The sequence below is a fragment of the Scomber scombrus genome, chromosome 2 (genome assembly GCF_963691925.1).
Source record: "Scomber scombrus chromosome 2, fScoSco1.1, whole genome shotgun sequence".
NCBI lineage: Eukaryota > Metazoa > Chordata > Actinopteri > Scombriformes > Scombridae > Scomber > Scomber scombrus.
Window position 1 is genome coordinate 8,907,320 of NC_084971.1, and position 15,291 is coordinate 8,922,610.

At 41.2% G+C, this 15,291-nt stretch overlaps 3 protein-coding genes across 6 annotated transcripts in view; 2 read left to right on the forward strand and 1 right to left on the reverse strand.

Annotated features, from left to right (window-relative positions):
* Positions 1 to 896: 896 nt before the first annotated feature.
* Positions 897 to 4,092, forward strand: LOC133997744 (pannexin-1-like). Its single transcript, XM_062437452.1, has 6 exons — positions 897 to 1,077; positions 2,176 to 2,297; positions 2,438 to 2,637; positions 3,160 to 3,661; positions 3,752 to 3,911; positions 4,017 to 4,092. Exons 1-5 carry the CDS (start codon positions 897 to 899, stop codon positions 3,899 to 3,901), a joined length of 1,155 nt encoding a protein of 384 aa, XP_062293436.1. The 3' UTR covers positions 3,902 to 3,911; positions 4,017 to 4,092.
* A 1,506-nt stretch (positions 4,093 to 5,598) lies between these two features.
* LOC134002030 (nuclear distribution protein nudE homolog 1-B-like) lies at positions 5,599 to 10,303 on the forward strand. 2 transcript variants are annotated; one of them, XM_062441281.1, is made up of 9 exons: positions 5,599 to 5,715; positions 6,131 to 6,218; positions 6,350 to 6,503; positions 6,992 to 7,140; positions 7,360 to 7,496; positions 8,163 to 8,339; positions 8,444 to 8,529; positions 8,654 to 8,808; positions 9,336 to 10,303. In XM_062441281.1, exons 2-9 carry the CDS (start codon positions 6,133 to 6,135, stop codon positions 9,427 to 9,429), a joined length of 1,038 nt encoding a protein of 345 aa, XP_062297265.1. In that variant the 5' UTR covers positions 5,599 to 5,715; positions 6,131 to 6,132; the 3' UTR covers positions 9,430 to 10,303. The 2 variants fall into 2 exon arrangements, with proteins under 2 accessions (XP_062297265.1, XP_062297273.1); XM_062441289.1 differs by lacking the exon at positions 5,599 to 5,715 and having other exon boundaries at positions 6,075 to 6,218; positions 8,654 to 8,799.
* The window catches only part of myh11a (myosin, heavy chain 11a, smooth muscle), a 29,728-nt gene continuing 24,739 nt past the window's right edge, over positions 10,303 to 15,291 (reverse strand). For 2 of the 3 annotated variants that reach the window (XM_062441261.1, XM_062441253.1), the window contains 8 exons: positions 15,102 to 15,263; positions 14,552 to 14,680; positions 14,378 to 14,466; positions 14,162 to 14,285; positions 13,866 to 14,074; positions 13,587 to 13,695; positions 13,312 to 13,484; positions 10,303 to 12,401 (listed from right to left, as the gene is read on the reverse strand). In XM_062441261.1, coding sequence (XP_062297245.1) covers positions 12,272 to 12,401; positions 13,312 to 13,484; positions 13,587 to 13,695; positions 13,866 to 14,074; positions 14,162 to 14,285; positions 14,378 to 14,466; positions 14,552 to 14,680; positions 15,102 to 15,263 — 1,125 coding nt within the window. In that variant the 3' untranslated portion in view covers positions 10,303 to 12,271. Of the gene's footprint in view, positions 12,402 to 12,901; positions 12,931 to 13,311; positions 13,485 to 13,586; positions 13,696 to 13,865; positions 14,075 to 14,161; positions 14,286 to 14,377; positions 14,467 to 14,551; positions 14,681 to 15,101; positions 15,264 to 15,291 lie in introns of all 3 variants that reach the window. The other variant, XM_062441269.1, reaches the window with a different exon arrangement.

A 15,291-nucleotide genomic window follows, 5' to 3' on the forward strand; every position in this document is an offset into this window, starting at 1 on the left:
CTTTTTTACCATTTAATATTCATCTCGACACTTCTTGCTCTCTTCACTTATTTGCACTATTGCTATCCTGTTTACAGTTCACAGAAACGATTTCAGAAGTCAGCCATTGCGTATATTTCTGATTCTTAAGATTGTCCTGTTATTTTGTGTAAGTACACTATAGGAGCCTTTAAACCGGTGTCACATTTCTTATGTATGTGTATACACGCTTGGCCAATAAAGATGAGTTTCACCACATTTGGTACAAACTTTCTCACTTGCCATAACGCTTTATTCATGTATTGCTTTTCCCTTGCTGCCAGGCTTTTCCTGTGATGCGGAACACATCTGTATTTTTCAAGCAGGCTTTAATATTGTTTATTACTCAGTCATTTCACCAGTCATTTTTCTGTTTTCTTCTGTTGCAGCATAGTACTTCAAAACATTTTTATTTATTCAAAACATCCTGCTTACATCATCTTTTTGTCTCTCCCCAACAAGTACCAAAAAATTAAAATTAAAGAAACAAACATGTAAAAGTTGACTACTAGACCTACCTAAATGGTGAGTGTTCACTTTAAATGAATGGCTATCATGTTATTGACTACAATAGTGCATAAGGAGGTAGTAGTAGTTGTAGCGCCCTCTACCGGCTGGCAGGCGGCCAGCGCCCCCCTGTTGCCTGCGGGGTGTGGGGTACAGTAACGGGACACACAGCAGGTTCAACCATCAGTCCCAGCTGAGAGTGGAGATGGGTGAACAATAACAGCTCCGTGTTTTTACACATTATTCACATCTCTCCACTGCAAGCAAGGGGGGGGTCTGTAACCATTTAAACCATCAAACGCGGTCCGTCTCAATTGAAAAGAGGCTCATCTATCAATTTAGACTGCACCGGCTTTTTGTTCCCGTCCGTCATGGCGATTGCTCACGTAGCCACCGAATACGTTTTTTCCGACTTTTTGTTGAAGGACCCCACGGAGGCGAAGTACAAAGGCGTGCGTCTGGAGCTGGCGGCGGACAAAATAGTCACGTTTCTGGCGGTCGGGTTGCCTCTGTTTCTCATCTCACTCGCGTTTGCCCAAGAGGTGTCAGTCGGTGAGTTGGTGAGAATTTGTAAGCATCCTCTGAAGAGTAGCCTCCATCATCTGAGTCTGCGAAACCTTCATCTTTTGTTATTTTGATGCTCTCCCACCCTCTGCTACACCATAGCAACTGGGGTATTTCAAGTAAAAGAACAGGTTATAGTTATACAGCCGTGGATTCAACTATGCGATCGGGGCTGTGTAGTCATGCATGCAGGGGATTTTACATCCAGTAAATAGCCAAAAATAGAGAGGTGTAAATACTGAAGGTGTGGTTTATGTTTCCACCCTTTCTCCTTATCTCACGCCCAGACATGCGCTCAGGGCACAAAATTAGCAGCAGACACCAGTCAAATGCTGGTAACACATGCAAGTGGCTGGTAAATATTTGCCCCACTCACCAACCAAAAAAAACCCAGTGATAATAATCTAATGAGAGCCCTGGTGAACAAAAAGGTTAATTATAATGACTAAAGTGTTCTGCAAATTACTGATCTATCTCCATGACTCCATCTTTATTATAAACGCAACATATTTCCTTCAGCTGTAGCCACTCTACATAATCTTGTCCACCATCTGTTGTAGCTGTTATCTTAAAGGACAATAACAGAGATAGACAGGACGGTTCACTGCAGAGCCATAAGATAACTTTTATTGTACTGCTAAGAAAGAATGAAATGAATAGGGACAACTGTGTGTATTATAAAATATTAATACAGTGATTCCGTCCATGTTGTACTACTTAAAATTAATACTTATTAGACTGTATGTCATATTTGGTTAATACAGAAAATTATATTTCTGCTGTGAGGATTGTCTCAGTTTGTGTGGTTAAAGCACCAATTTGTTATCTTAACATGACTGCTCCTATGCTGCCAAAAGTTTGGCTACTGTCTGTTGACTAACTAACTGGGTCATTTGTGAATTGCCTGACTGAACCGCCTATTGTTCCCCCACCATTAAAGAGGATGCCAGAATTAGTGGCACAAAGTATGCTGAAAGCAGCTCAATTAGGAAAAGAATGAAGAAGATGGAGGGCTGACAACTGTTGTAGTTTTATTTTTTCTCTTTGCTGAATCATCAAAATACAGTGTAATTGTTTCTCTTCCAGGTACCCAGATCAGCTGCTTTGCTCCCAGTAACTTCTCTTGGAGACAGGCAGCGTATGTGGACTCCTTCTGTTGGGCAGCAGTGCAGCAACAAGCTGACAGTTCACCACTATGGCTACACAAGGTACAAACATCTTTACTCTCCCCACATTTTCTGTGTCTACTACATAGTATTGAGGTTTAATATTATAGCAATCAAAGCTACTTTTCATCTCCTTTTTCTAATGTAGTGTTCTGTTTTTCCGCTTCCTGTGATTCCTTCAGTTCTTTCCATACATCCTGCTCTCACTCGCCATCCTCATGTACATCCCTGCCCTGTTCTGGCGTTTCACTGCCGCTCCACATCTCTCCTCTGACCTCAACTTCATCATGGAGGAGCTCGACCGCTTTTACAATCAGGCCATCAGACTGGCAAAGAATCTGGCGACTTTAGATAACAAGGATGGACCTGAGGACACACCGAGGTAAACACCATGTGATCGCCTGCCATCAGTTCTACTCACTATTAGATCAAAAAAAAAAGTTTATTTACCAGGCAGACCATGTGTATTTTAAAAATATTGAATGAGCCATCACGACCTTTGAACTCTTTAGTTTTGGCAGGCAATAGTTTAAATCTAGTACTCAAACTTTTATGTCTTTGATGCCCCCTACGGGTGATATTAAACAGAAAGCTGTGGCAGACATTAATGAATACTGCCACCCTCTTCTGTCCTCTAGCTTTTTACATCAACTGTCTCATTTCTCTATGCCATCAGAATCAATTGAAATATAATAATTCAACACCAGCAGACTTTAACTTGGATTATTATTAGAAAAGTCTGGAAACATGCCTGTACACATCTGTTTTATTTTTGTTGACAATTAGTATCAGACTGGTTGTGAAGAGTCTTGCATGGGACGTTTTGAAGTGTGCTTTTTCTAGATATGTTTCCTTCAGATAGAACTGTTATTGTAACGTGTCCCTGTGGCTTTTTCTGCCGCAGTGCTCTGGAACTGACCGAGGGCTGCTTCAAATACCCCTTAGTGGAGCAGTATCTGAAGACTAAGCGCTTCTCTCACTCTCTCGTGGTAAAGTACCTGGTATGCCGCGGCCTGACTCTACTCATCCTCCTGCTGGCCTGCCTCTATCTCGGCTACTACATCCGATTGGCCTCACTCACCGACGAGTTTCCCTGTGACTTGCGCACAGGAGTGCTGAAGAACGACAGTACGGTGCCGCCAGCTGTCCAGTGTAAGCTCGTGGCGGTGGGTGTCTTCAGGCTGCTCAGCTACATCAACCTGGGGGTGTATGTGCTTCTTGCTCCGCTGGTGGTGTATTCTTCTCTTGGACCGGCGCGCCAGAGCTCCAACTTCCTCCGGCCGTATGAGATGCTACCGGGCTTCGGTGCCTTGGGTGTGGTCACACCCTTCTACAATGACCTCAGCATCTATCTGATGTTCCTGCAGGAGAACCTGAGCGAACTCAAATCATTTAAATGTCTTGAGGTGGGTCCCGACACAAACACTGTAGCTCCAGTGTGGTGATAAAAATGTGTTAATTACACAGGAAAAAAAAGTAACATGTCCTATTAACAGGTGCTGGAGTTGTTGCAAGAGGCAGGTGATGAGGGGTTTGACACCATGTGCCTATTGCGAACTCTGGGACAGGTGAAGACGGATGTGTTGGACAGCAAGAAGCCGTGCTCACGAAAGAACACCAAAAACACGAATAAGTCTGAAGCATAACTCCTCTCAGGTGAGGGACAATATTATTTTAATATAATGGAGGCTGTTTATTTTCAGTGACATGAATTGATTGATTGGTAGATTTAACCTTGAATTTGTTTTATCCCCATCCTAGATCTCACTGCCTTTTTACTGTAAGGTTGGTCTAACTAAGGATACAGCCTGTGGATATGGAAAAGAAGAACCTGTGCACTTACTTTTTTCTGAGCAGATGGTGGTGGTCTTTATCAAAAATAGAGGAGGTCTGTACTCAGTCACACAGTCTGTAGTTTGACTAATAGATGTTTCACCTCTCAGATGTCATTTTTTTTTAAACAAGTGAAAGCTTTATAACTTCAAATACAGGTTCCCTAGGTCTGAGCCAATCTGCTGGTGACTGCAGACCTTCTATTCTATTTGTGAAAACACATTTCTATGTTTCTATTTTTTCGTATAGTTCATGCTACTTTTCTCAGGATCTGAAATGCCTTCCAATCTTTATTTTTAATATAAGCCATTTTCCTGGTACTGAAAGCTGCATATTAATCTTCCAGGCGCAACAGCCTATTTCCTGCCCTTAACTTTCTGAAGAATGAGATTAGATGTATTTAGTTACTGTAAAAAGGTGTTGTAATTGATGAAAGTTTGTCCATGCAAAGTAAGCATAATATGAATATGACTTGTTGGGTATTATAAGAACCGCTGGAGCAGCTCAGTCTGGACTGTGGGAGTTGAACTGTAAAGCATGTGATTCTTTATGTACTATGTGCATGTTGAAAGTAACACAAGACCTGAACTATCCAAACCAATGGACTGATGGTGGCTCTGTATTTTACATGAAATATTAATTAATATTGTTGAGGGGAAATAAAATATTTTAATCAATTACTGTCTGGAGTAAAGCAACTTTGGCCATCATGGGTCCTTTATTTTTTCTTTCAGAATGCCATGGTTCCAATTTCTTCTCTCCAAGTTTTTGGTAATGCACATAATTGAGGATTAAAAATATAGACCACACCAAACCAATGCAGCTAAGAGATGTGTCTGTGGCACAATAGGTTGGGGTGTTTTGTTGTTAAATAAAAGATTGGTGGTTCGAGCCCACCCAGGGATTAAAAATATAGGTCACACCAACTCAATGCAGGTTGCCCTTTGAATTTTAATAGACATACTAAATTATAATACTTTAGATCTTCATAGTCAGTATCATATAACTGTTTTTCTCCATAAACCTTGCACAGGGATGGGGATGGTAGAAGGAAAAAAAGAAACTGAAGTGCTTTACAAAGATATTACCAATCTAATTTCAACCTCCAAAATCAAATCAAACTTGATACACATGGCTTTTGTGCCCTAAGCAAACTGGCACAATATTGCAATGCAAGGGACTGGACTGGACTGATGTTTCCAGTATGAGCTGATGGAATATAACACAATTTACAAAATTAAGTTGAATTTAATCAACGCCTGTCACAAAACGTTCGTCAAGCAAGAGTCAAACACTGGGTGGGGTGAATAGATACCACTTGTTTCTCAAGCAGAATCACAGGCTACTTTACTTTGGATTGAAACAGGGCTCCGCCCTCCGCGGCATAAGGATCGTTGACTGCTCTGATTGGGTAATATTTCTCTGTCGTCATCTGTGTTGACCAATGGCGTTCGAGAATCGCAGCTTGGTTTGTATTTGGTTGCAGAGTGGAGAGACGAAGTAACGTAATGAGAGATTAGTTGGTGAAGTCTCATTTACTCGTTGTACAAATCTGGAACACTTAACCTGACGTTGAAACGTATTGTCCACGTATGTTTTAATCATTTCCTTGTATGCAGGTGAGTCTGTTTGGTTTGGAATTTTGATTCGGTTAGGACAATTATACAATGTACAGTTAGCTAACTAGCTTAGCTAGCTGGCTATATTAGCTTAGCTTAAATCATAGCTCACGGTAGATGCAGTTCTAATTTATGTTAGTTTCTAAAAGTAGCAAATGTTTTCACTTTCTGTCTTTACGTGCTAAGAGTAAATGCAAAACATATAACTGTGGTTATTACATGTCTCAGCCTTAGTATACAATGACAAAATGCACGACAGTGTTTATTAATATGAGCTAATTAGCGTTCACTAATGGTAACAGTTCTGTGTTTTGAATGGATAGGAAGTCGATACTCTTACGGCAGACAAGGGCAACGTCAAAAGGTGTACTTATTTACATAGTAAATTGTTCTCTCTGCCCCGTCATCCTGACTCAGCAGCAGACATGGTAGAGCCATCAACACATAAGTTTGCGTCCCTAGAAGAGGAGCTGAGCTTCTGGAAGGAGCAGTCAGAGAGACACGAGCAACGGTAACCTTATTAGACATTAACATAAAGACTAACACTACTCCTAACATATTCTGTGCTAGCCGTGTTGATACACATATCATACAGCATGGCGAGTCAGTCATTTTTGGTGATAAACTTTGTGTTGTCATCAGGGCTGCTGAGGCAATAGAGGAGCTGCAGGAGTTTCAGCAGATGAGTCGAGACTATGAGGCAGAACTAGAAACTGAGCTGAAGCAGTGTGAAGGCCGAAACAAAGACCTGCTTTTAGACAACAACCGACTCCGCATGGAACTGGAAAGCATAAAGGTAGGGCACCTTGATTTTTTAAATAGTGCCTTTGGCCCCATACAGAGCTGGACAAAACCCCAGTGTTCCAGTTAGTGACATGAAGAAGATTCTACCTTTTCTCAGTCAAAGAGACACATGCACAGCTATTATGCAACCCAATTTCAGCATATCTTTGCCATTGCCACTAAAAAAATTGCTAAAATTGCTGCCAAGCTATAAAGCAGCTGACTGCTATTTTTACTCAGTGGTCCATGGGGAAGGGAACATTAATGGAGGACGTGAATGCAGGATTTGTGCTAAAAAACCCTGATTGCTTTAAGGTTGTTGGGGACAAGGAGGCAGAGAAAGAACATTCAAAAAGATCTTTGTCTTGGTGAATGTCACAAAACCAAACAGACCCTGTTATTGAAATATGAATGCAGCAGCGTTGACTAATAATGTGTAATGGCACATCAAAGCTGGCATTGCTAATATCAGTTCATATGACATCTGTGTGTTGTTTGTAGGAGAAGTTCGAATCCCAGCATTCAGATGCCTTGAGGCACATCTCGACCATGGAGGAAGATCTAGCACAGACCAGAGCAGTCAGAGATCACCTGCAGAAATACATCAGAGAGCTTGAACAGTCCAATGATGACCTGGAGAGGACCAAAAGGTCAGTGTCTTAAGAGGTCTTAGGCCATTATCTCACGGCTGTCATCACTAATTTTAGTGGTTTGCATGTGGCTAACCCTGAACTCGATGCACATCCCAAAAACAGAGAACCGCTTTAAAAAAAAAAAAGGTTGAAAATTTTGATTTTTAACCATTTTCCATTATGATCCAGTGTTGTTAACCTTTACTGCTCCATCTGTCCCCATCTGCCTGTTTTCAGGGCGACCATCATGTCTCTGGAGGACTTTGAACAGAGGATGAACCACGTCATTGAGAGGAATGCCTTTCTTGAAAGCGAGCTGGATGAGAAGGAGAACCTGCTCGAGTCTGTTCAGAGGCTCAAGGACGAAGCCAGAGGTACACACACAAACATACACTCACCGTGCCTTCTCAAGTTTACAAGAACTGCTGATTTCTCTACAAACTGGCACTCATGACTGACTGTGAATTTTGATAGCTGGGTTGATTAAACAAATCCTGTGTCTATTTCATGCCCTGACCTGTATATCCTTCCTGTCTATAATGGTTTGGGATTTTGTACTGAACCAATGTTTTTATGTTTTAGCCCATCTAGTACTGATCAATTATACTTTACATTTTTGAACTGCGTTGTTTCCTCCTTCAGGACAGCCACTGTTTTACATAAATGTCATTGTGGTTTAAAAATCAATTTGCTAAAACTTAAAACTTAAAGAAGTTGGGTAATCCATCATAGTGACATTAACTATGATGGATTGTTGGCTGTAGACTTTGTGGTGTGTTCCAGTGTATCTTGCATCAGTTGGATCTCTTCGTGGTTTAGGGCCTTAAAGTATCATTGTTGTGTAGAAATGCAGATTTTAGTACAGATTGAATTGGAAAATGTCCTCTGAGCATTGCCACAAAGCAGATATGACATCAGTGATATCATATCTTTCTATCAAATCTCTGTTATTTCATTGTCATACTGTATGAAAAATGTAGTATGAAAATCCAGTGGAATCTTAAGTAATTTACCTTATCTGTTTCTCCTGTTTGTGGCAGACCTTCGTCAGGAGCTGGCTGTGCGACAGAAGGAAAGACGGCCCTCCAGCAGCCTGGGCAAAGACACAGATCGAACAGATCTGTCAGGCTCTTCGGCTACTAACCCAATGATCCCTGTCACACCCTCCAAACCTATTAGCTCATTTGTCACACCTCCCCCTTCCAGCATTCGACGAGGTGAATAGCCTTTGTTGAGTGCAATAATGACTGCAATGATACATGAATATACAAAGTTTGTATGAAGATACTTCATGTTTACCTGCTCATGTGTTTTGTTTTAGGTGATGGTCTAACAGGGACGCCCCTCACTACGTCTGCTAGAATATCTGCACTCAACATTGTAGGGGAGCTTCTCAGAAAAGTTGGAGTAAGATATTTGTTTATACCACTACAGCCTCAAATGAATATATGTTTTACAGAAGTGTGTTAGTATCACTATAAGTTTGTTTTGCAGCCATGAGCTGATTTTTTTTTTTTAATATCTTTGTCAGAATCTAGAGACCAAGTTGGCATCATGTCGAGACTTTGTATACGACACATCTGTCATCCGACCGGCACTTCAAGCTGGCCCTGGTAGTCCTTCTGGTTTAGAAGGAGCCCCTGATGTCCAAGCTACCAGCATGAGCCCACCTCCTCAGTACGACAGGTGAAGAAAACTACAGCAGTACAGGCTGAAGTTTTTCCACGAATCACTGGAAAAATTCAATCATTTCACAGAACGCTGCTTTTCTGGTTTAGGAGTTTGAATCCAAACAGGTTCAAGCTCATGTGTATTATGATAAGCTTTAATGTTATAGCTTATAATAAAACACTGTTCTGGTTTGGGGTTTTTTAACCTGGGTCTATGCTTGCTTTGCTGAAGTTGGAGTTTTCTAATCAAATTTATGGTGAGCCACAGTCAGAATAGACAACTATGAAAATAAGAACCAGAGTGTTAAATACATATTAATTTGAAGACATTCTCCGGTTAAATGTGTAAATTAGGCATGCCTGTGCCATCCAGCAGTAAGGTAGATATTAAAAATTGCATATTAATAAATGTCAGACTATAACTGAAGCAATTATCAATTTTGATTTTATGTGACGTATGAATAAGACAACATATATTAAGAATAAGACTCTTATGAATTTAAGGTTCACTCATGAGTGTATGTGCTACATCTTGTCTTGCAGTTTAGTGAAGCGGTTAGAGTTTGGACCTGCTCCTCCAAGAGGGCTCTCCCAGGGTACCCAGTCTCCACAGGGAGGAGTCAAGATCCTGCTATGAGAGAAAAAATCGGGCGAGCGCCCCCCCCCCTTCCTTCCATAACCTGACCCTGACTCCTTCTCTACCTCCCTCCTTAATAAACCACAGCAACTGGACTTTTTTAAAAACTGAGCTGTCTTCCCTTGTTGCCACCTCGTCCTTGCTCCATGCCCCACATAAACAACACATGGACTTCAGTATCACCATATCATAGGAAGCAGCACTAAAGCTTGTATAAAACCGAGTAAAGCAGAACCTACTGCTCACTCTTATATTATACTGTATGTCTGACGGTGTGGTGAGTAGCATCTAACCAAATCCTTCTGTGTCTACTGATTAGCTGTGCTGTGATGGATCGACTACAAACATTACCCATTCCCACACAACAAACCTTGCTGCACTTGTCCATTGATAATGTCGTATTTTATATTATTTGCAGGCACTGGAAGAGACACTGATAGATGGACCAAGAACCTGTGTTGTCATTTATGAAAAGCTTTGAATGTACAAATATTGTGTTTTTGCCCAAGCTTGAACCAAAGCTGTGATAAATGAATAACAGGTCAATTATACCAATTATAAAAGTAAAGGGTTACGTTGATTTCTTTGTTCCTTGCTGACCCTCTCTGACAGTAATGTAGCACTAATTAACATTGCCATCAGTTAACTTGTAAATTACTAGCTTAGCTGTTAGCCAGCAATGAGCTAGATATTGTTGGTTAAAAAGATGAACCCCCTTTTTTTTCTAGAGGAAACTCTATGTTCTTCCCTGCTACAAAAATGTTAAATTGATAATTAATTAGTTGCTTCCGTGAAGAAGAATTGATGTTTAGTATTTTAGCCATTGCTGCCTTCATGCGTCTTTATTACCTCTTCAGTCTGTAGGCCTTGCTTTGTCGCGTCATTTAAAATACACAAATAGGTCATCTATTCCTCTTGTTGCCAGGCTGTTGAGAGATGAGGGGGACAACACGTTTCTTCAGTCTGGATTAAGAAGTCTCGCACCATAGTTGTTCAAATTGAGTTTGACTAAGCTCCTTTTCATCACCTCCCCTTCTTGTGATTGCACAGACTTGTTTTTGCAGACTTAATTATTTTCTCAGTTGGCAAGACGTATTAGTGCGAAGAATAGGAACAGGTTTTTTTCTGCCTCAGTGATTTTAATTTGTCCTGCTGCAAATGTATGATTATGTGTTACAAAGATTTCGTTTACTGACTTTAGTTGACTGTAGAATTTTAGAGCAGCACAAGTGCACTATTGAATGTATAGTAATGACTCTTATTTGTCTGGGAGATGAATTATATGGTGAACAGGCTGAAGGAAAAAAAAGCAATAATAGATTTGAACAGGTCAAAGATAAGCACAGTTCATAGTATATTTGTGTAGCTAAATAGAGCCTATATTGAATACCCTTGTTTACTGCCTTTTTGGTAAGAGAGATTGTGAATGGAGGAGTAGAACGATGAACCCTTTTAATGTGATGTTTTCCCTGAGAATTTTTCTGTCACTACTGCCATCCAGCAGCTCATGAAGCAGACATCACAGTACATATCTTAATCTCATCTTTTATGTAGCAGTCATCACTGTACTCTGCACTGCAGCCTACAGGTGTGTGGTTCATACATTTGAGAGTTCTGGCCCCTCTTTGCTGTCCTTGAACTAAAACATGTGCTTGACTGTAAATTGTAATCCATGACCACTGTGTACTGGCTGTTGTGTGCAGCATCTCTGCAAATACGCTTGTGTGTGTATGGACTTTTAACTGTATGTGCCTGAGGTACTATACCCAACTCTTTATCCTGTTGGTTTACAGTTGTTTTTTCTATTGAACTGAACAGATGAGAATAATGTTATGTTGTGATGATACCGTTTGATCCTTGAAGTTACTGATTGAGACGGAAACATTAAAAGGGAGAAAATCATGACTTTTTTGTTTTTTTAAAGATCTTTATTTCTTGTGCAGGTGGTTCAACAATTAATAGATACAAATTGTGTCATGTAAACATCAGTTGATTACATTTAACATTATCAAATGAGAATTGGTTTAAGGTGATCAGGGGCTTTTAAAACATGTACAGTAAATCTGGGCAAAGTGAAAAATGAAGTAAGTGCCCAACACAGAAATCTGGCTCATTATTTTTTTATAAACGTGATTTTTAAACCATCTCTGACCTCAAACATTCTGTCGTTACTGGACTTGTGTCAAATTAATTTAAAAATCTGGCCACAAGAAAGGTGCAAATAATATAAAACGGTGACTTTAGAAAATGTTGAATTGCTATATATTTTTTCATTGGGATACAAAGGGCAGCACTGATTGGAGGTAAATTGGATAGAGAAACATATTTCATCAGTTCCAATCTGATAAACCACCTCAGCGCTGCTCTGGAACAGTAACAGCAGTCACAGGCAACAGGACGACAGTCGCTGGTAAGAGTTACAGATCCATACATTTACAGGATGTCTCTGCTTTAAGTCCTAAGGTGACAAATTGTGGAGACCCGAGGCTTTGCTGGCAGGTTATTATGATAATTAGAGGCACCTGTTTGTGTGTACAAAACCTTGCATAACAAAGTATCGGTCATTCAGTGCAGTACAAAACAGTGTAAATAAAAAAATAAAAGGAACAGCACATCACACATCAGTAGAGCCACTGAAACAACTCCCCTAGTTGATATCAAGTCCTTCTGATTGTTTTGTGTCAAGAAAATGTGCTCTGAAACAAGAAGATAGATCAGTACACTATTGGAAATGATGTGATGTGGAAGAACTAGATAACATAACAGGATTTGAAGTTACTCTGTTTTAAGCGGCAATCCTGCCCTGGTAGGTAATTCTGATATCTGGTTATTTGGCGTCCTTTTACTCTGCGGACTTGGTTCCATTGAAGTCGCTTTGGGTGTCTGCCTCCTCCTCTGAAGCATCCTCGACTACCCTTCGGCCTCCTCCCATACGCCGAGTTGTAGTACTGAAGGAGGGCTCATTTCCACGCCTAAAATGCCACAGAGACACAGACACAGATACAAACACAAAAACACACGGCCACCAGTGAGAGGAGCAGATGCAGATGCGTGACAGTTCCTGAGCTGGTTAAGGTTTGTTTGAAAACCACCCGGGTGTTTCACACTATGAGGTTATATCAATGAAACAGAATGTACAGGTTGTGCTTTGGTTATAGGTAATGCACGCCGGTTATGTTTGTAACTCATTTGACCCCTGCTTCAGGAGAAAATGAGTTTGGTTTATGGCAATTAAACCAAGCACTGAGATAAATATGGCTACCATAGAGTCTGAATAGTGCCGAGTTCACTTGCTACATCACTTTCTGTGCACTAAAAAAAATTGGAATCACTGGCAGCTGATGAGCCATATTTCTCTCAGTAAGGCTCAATGAAGAAATGACAGAATCAAGCATGTGCGCAGGGAATGAAAAGTTATGGCATGTTAATAAGAAATGGTGATGGGGTAACTTTTAGGCCCAGAGGTACCTACTGCGTTACTCCTTGGGTTCAGGGTTGCCTCTGCAATAGAGATGGACACCATTGTTTTGCTTGTGCTCAGAATTATTGATACTAAACTATTTCATCTTTCTGATTGAAATGTTTGCTTACAACCTTCTAAAGAGGACTGTAGATGAGGTGTTTATTGACAAAGTCTAATGTGAATTGTTGTTGTTTTCTTTGTTTCAATGTCCTTACTTCATATTTAGCACATTCTGTATGCGTCCTTAAGATACTGTTTACCCTTCTCTTATGTTTGCTTTTGCAGTTTTCTGTGCAGTGTTGTAGATTCACATGTTTAAAGTTGCAATGGAAAAGGAGAACAGAACATACTCTACCTGCCTGAGAGGAAAGAAAGGTACATACACATAGAGAGAGAACTTCTTTGGCCCATTTTGCTACCTGAGTTTGCTCTTGAGAGAGTTGACCTCACGACTCATGGCATCGTTAGACTCGGTGGCTTCATCCAGCTCCCGCTGCAGCTTCCTGCGGGCGGCTGTAGCCCGCTGGGACTCCTCCTCCGACTCTTCCAACTGCCGCTTCAGCTGCTTCATGCGAGTATTCGACTTCTCTGCCTGTTGGGTGAACAGGGGAAACATGCAAGATTAGGACAAACCATCAGCGTGCAAAAACATGTACAGACTTGACTTGTGTGTAGCTGTGTTAAATGATCGCACCTGATCTTTGTACTGCTCTCCTTGTTTCCTTTCGTCCTCCACCTGCATAATGAGGTCTTTGAGCTTCTTGTCCTTCTGGCGTATACTCTTGGCACTTGCCTGCTTATCCCTGAGAAAAGACAGAAGAGTTCAGAGAGAATATTGGTGTCATTTTTAAAACAAAGGGTGAAAAATGACAAAAGCAATAACAATGATAGTGTGAAATCACATAAAAGTACCATATATTTTTTATTACGTTTCACCCACTTTAACTCAATATTATTTCATATCTGCCCTGACCTGTTCTCTTGCTCCAGCTGCTCCTCCAGCTGTGCCACTTTAGCCTCCAAGGCGCTGATGGAGGACTTGAACTTGGACTTGACCTGGTTCTCCATCTCCTGGAGCTTGGACTTAAGCTCCTTGTTCTGGCGCTCCATCTGCTGCCGAGCGCTCTCGTTCTTCTGGGAGGTGGTGCGCTCCGTCTGCAGCTCATTGGTCAGCTGATCCACCTGTGGAGGAAATGCACGCCTTTAGCATGAAACAGAGGACACTGGGGAGGCGGGACGGATGAGGTCTAGCTGCTACAGACTCTTTACCTGTTGTGTGCTCTTCCTCAGCCTGTCGTTGATGATCTCTATGTTGCTCTGCTCCTCCTCCAGCTCCTCCTCCAGCTGGGAGATCTTAGCCTCCAGCCGACGCTTCTCATCTGCCAGGGCTGACCTGCACACAAGCAGCACGGCAGAAATAAAATGTTATGTTGTTCACCACAGTTGTTTCACAGACAAAGAAGTAAGAGTGAAATCTACACCCACTTTCCAGAGGAGTTGCTCGCCAGCTCATCGGACAGCTCATCTCTTTCAGCCTCTGCTTGCTTCTTCCCCCTCTCGGCTGCAGCCAGATCCTGGAAACATATTAGAAATAAATCCATTTCTTCAAGCTGCTGCTCTCAAACAAGTCACTGCCTTGTTAGGAATCAACAGTGTTACCTCCTGCAGCTGCATGAGCTCAGCCTCCAGGCTCTTGGCCTTCTTCTCACTCTCCTTTGCAGTAGTCAGCACGTCCTCCCGGGCAGCACGGGCATCTTCCAACTCTCTCTGGTAGTCCTTCATCTGAGCCTGGGGGAGAAAGAGAAAATAGAGGAAGACATAGAGATGAGGTCAAATGACGGTCAAATTCAAAAAACAGTAACATACAAACAAGTATGAAGAACAAAAAGAGGAAACAAAGTGACAATTATAACATAGTAAAATTATAGTTAACCATGCATTTGGTAAAAAGATGATAAAATAATTTCATTTTGTCACACATGCTGTAAGTTGTGACAGCCTAGAAAACTGAAACTGACATTATTTACAAAACAAACAAATCAAAACATCTCAGCCACATACAAATACAAAACATTTCTAGTTCACGTTTATTGATATCATTTGATATTTCCAACTATACATTTCAAAGCAGTTATAATAAAACTATAAAACTGTCTGTACAGTATTTTGATGTACAGAATCCACATTTATTTCATCCCTTCACTCTGACCTGGAGCTTGCGGAGCTGCTTGATGGCCTCCTCTCGTCCCTTATTGGCCGTCTCAATCTGTCCCTCCAGATCTTTCATGTCTGTATCCATCTTCTTCTTCGCTGCCATTGCCAAGGCCCTTTGCTTACGCTCATCCTCCAACTCTGTCTCCAACTCACGAACCTGTGATCAGATTAGTGATTACTAGATT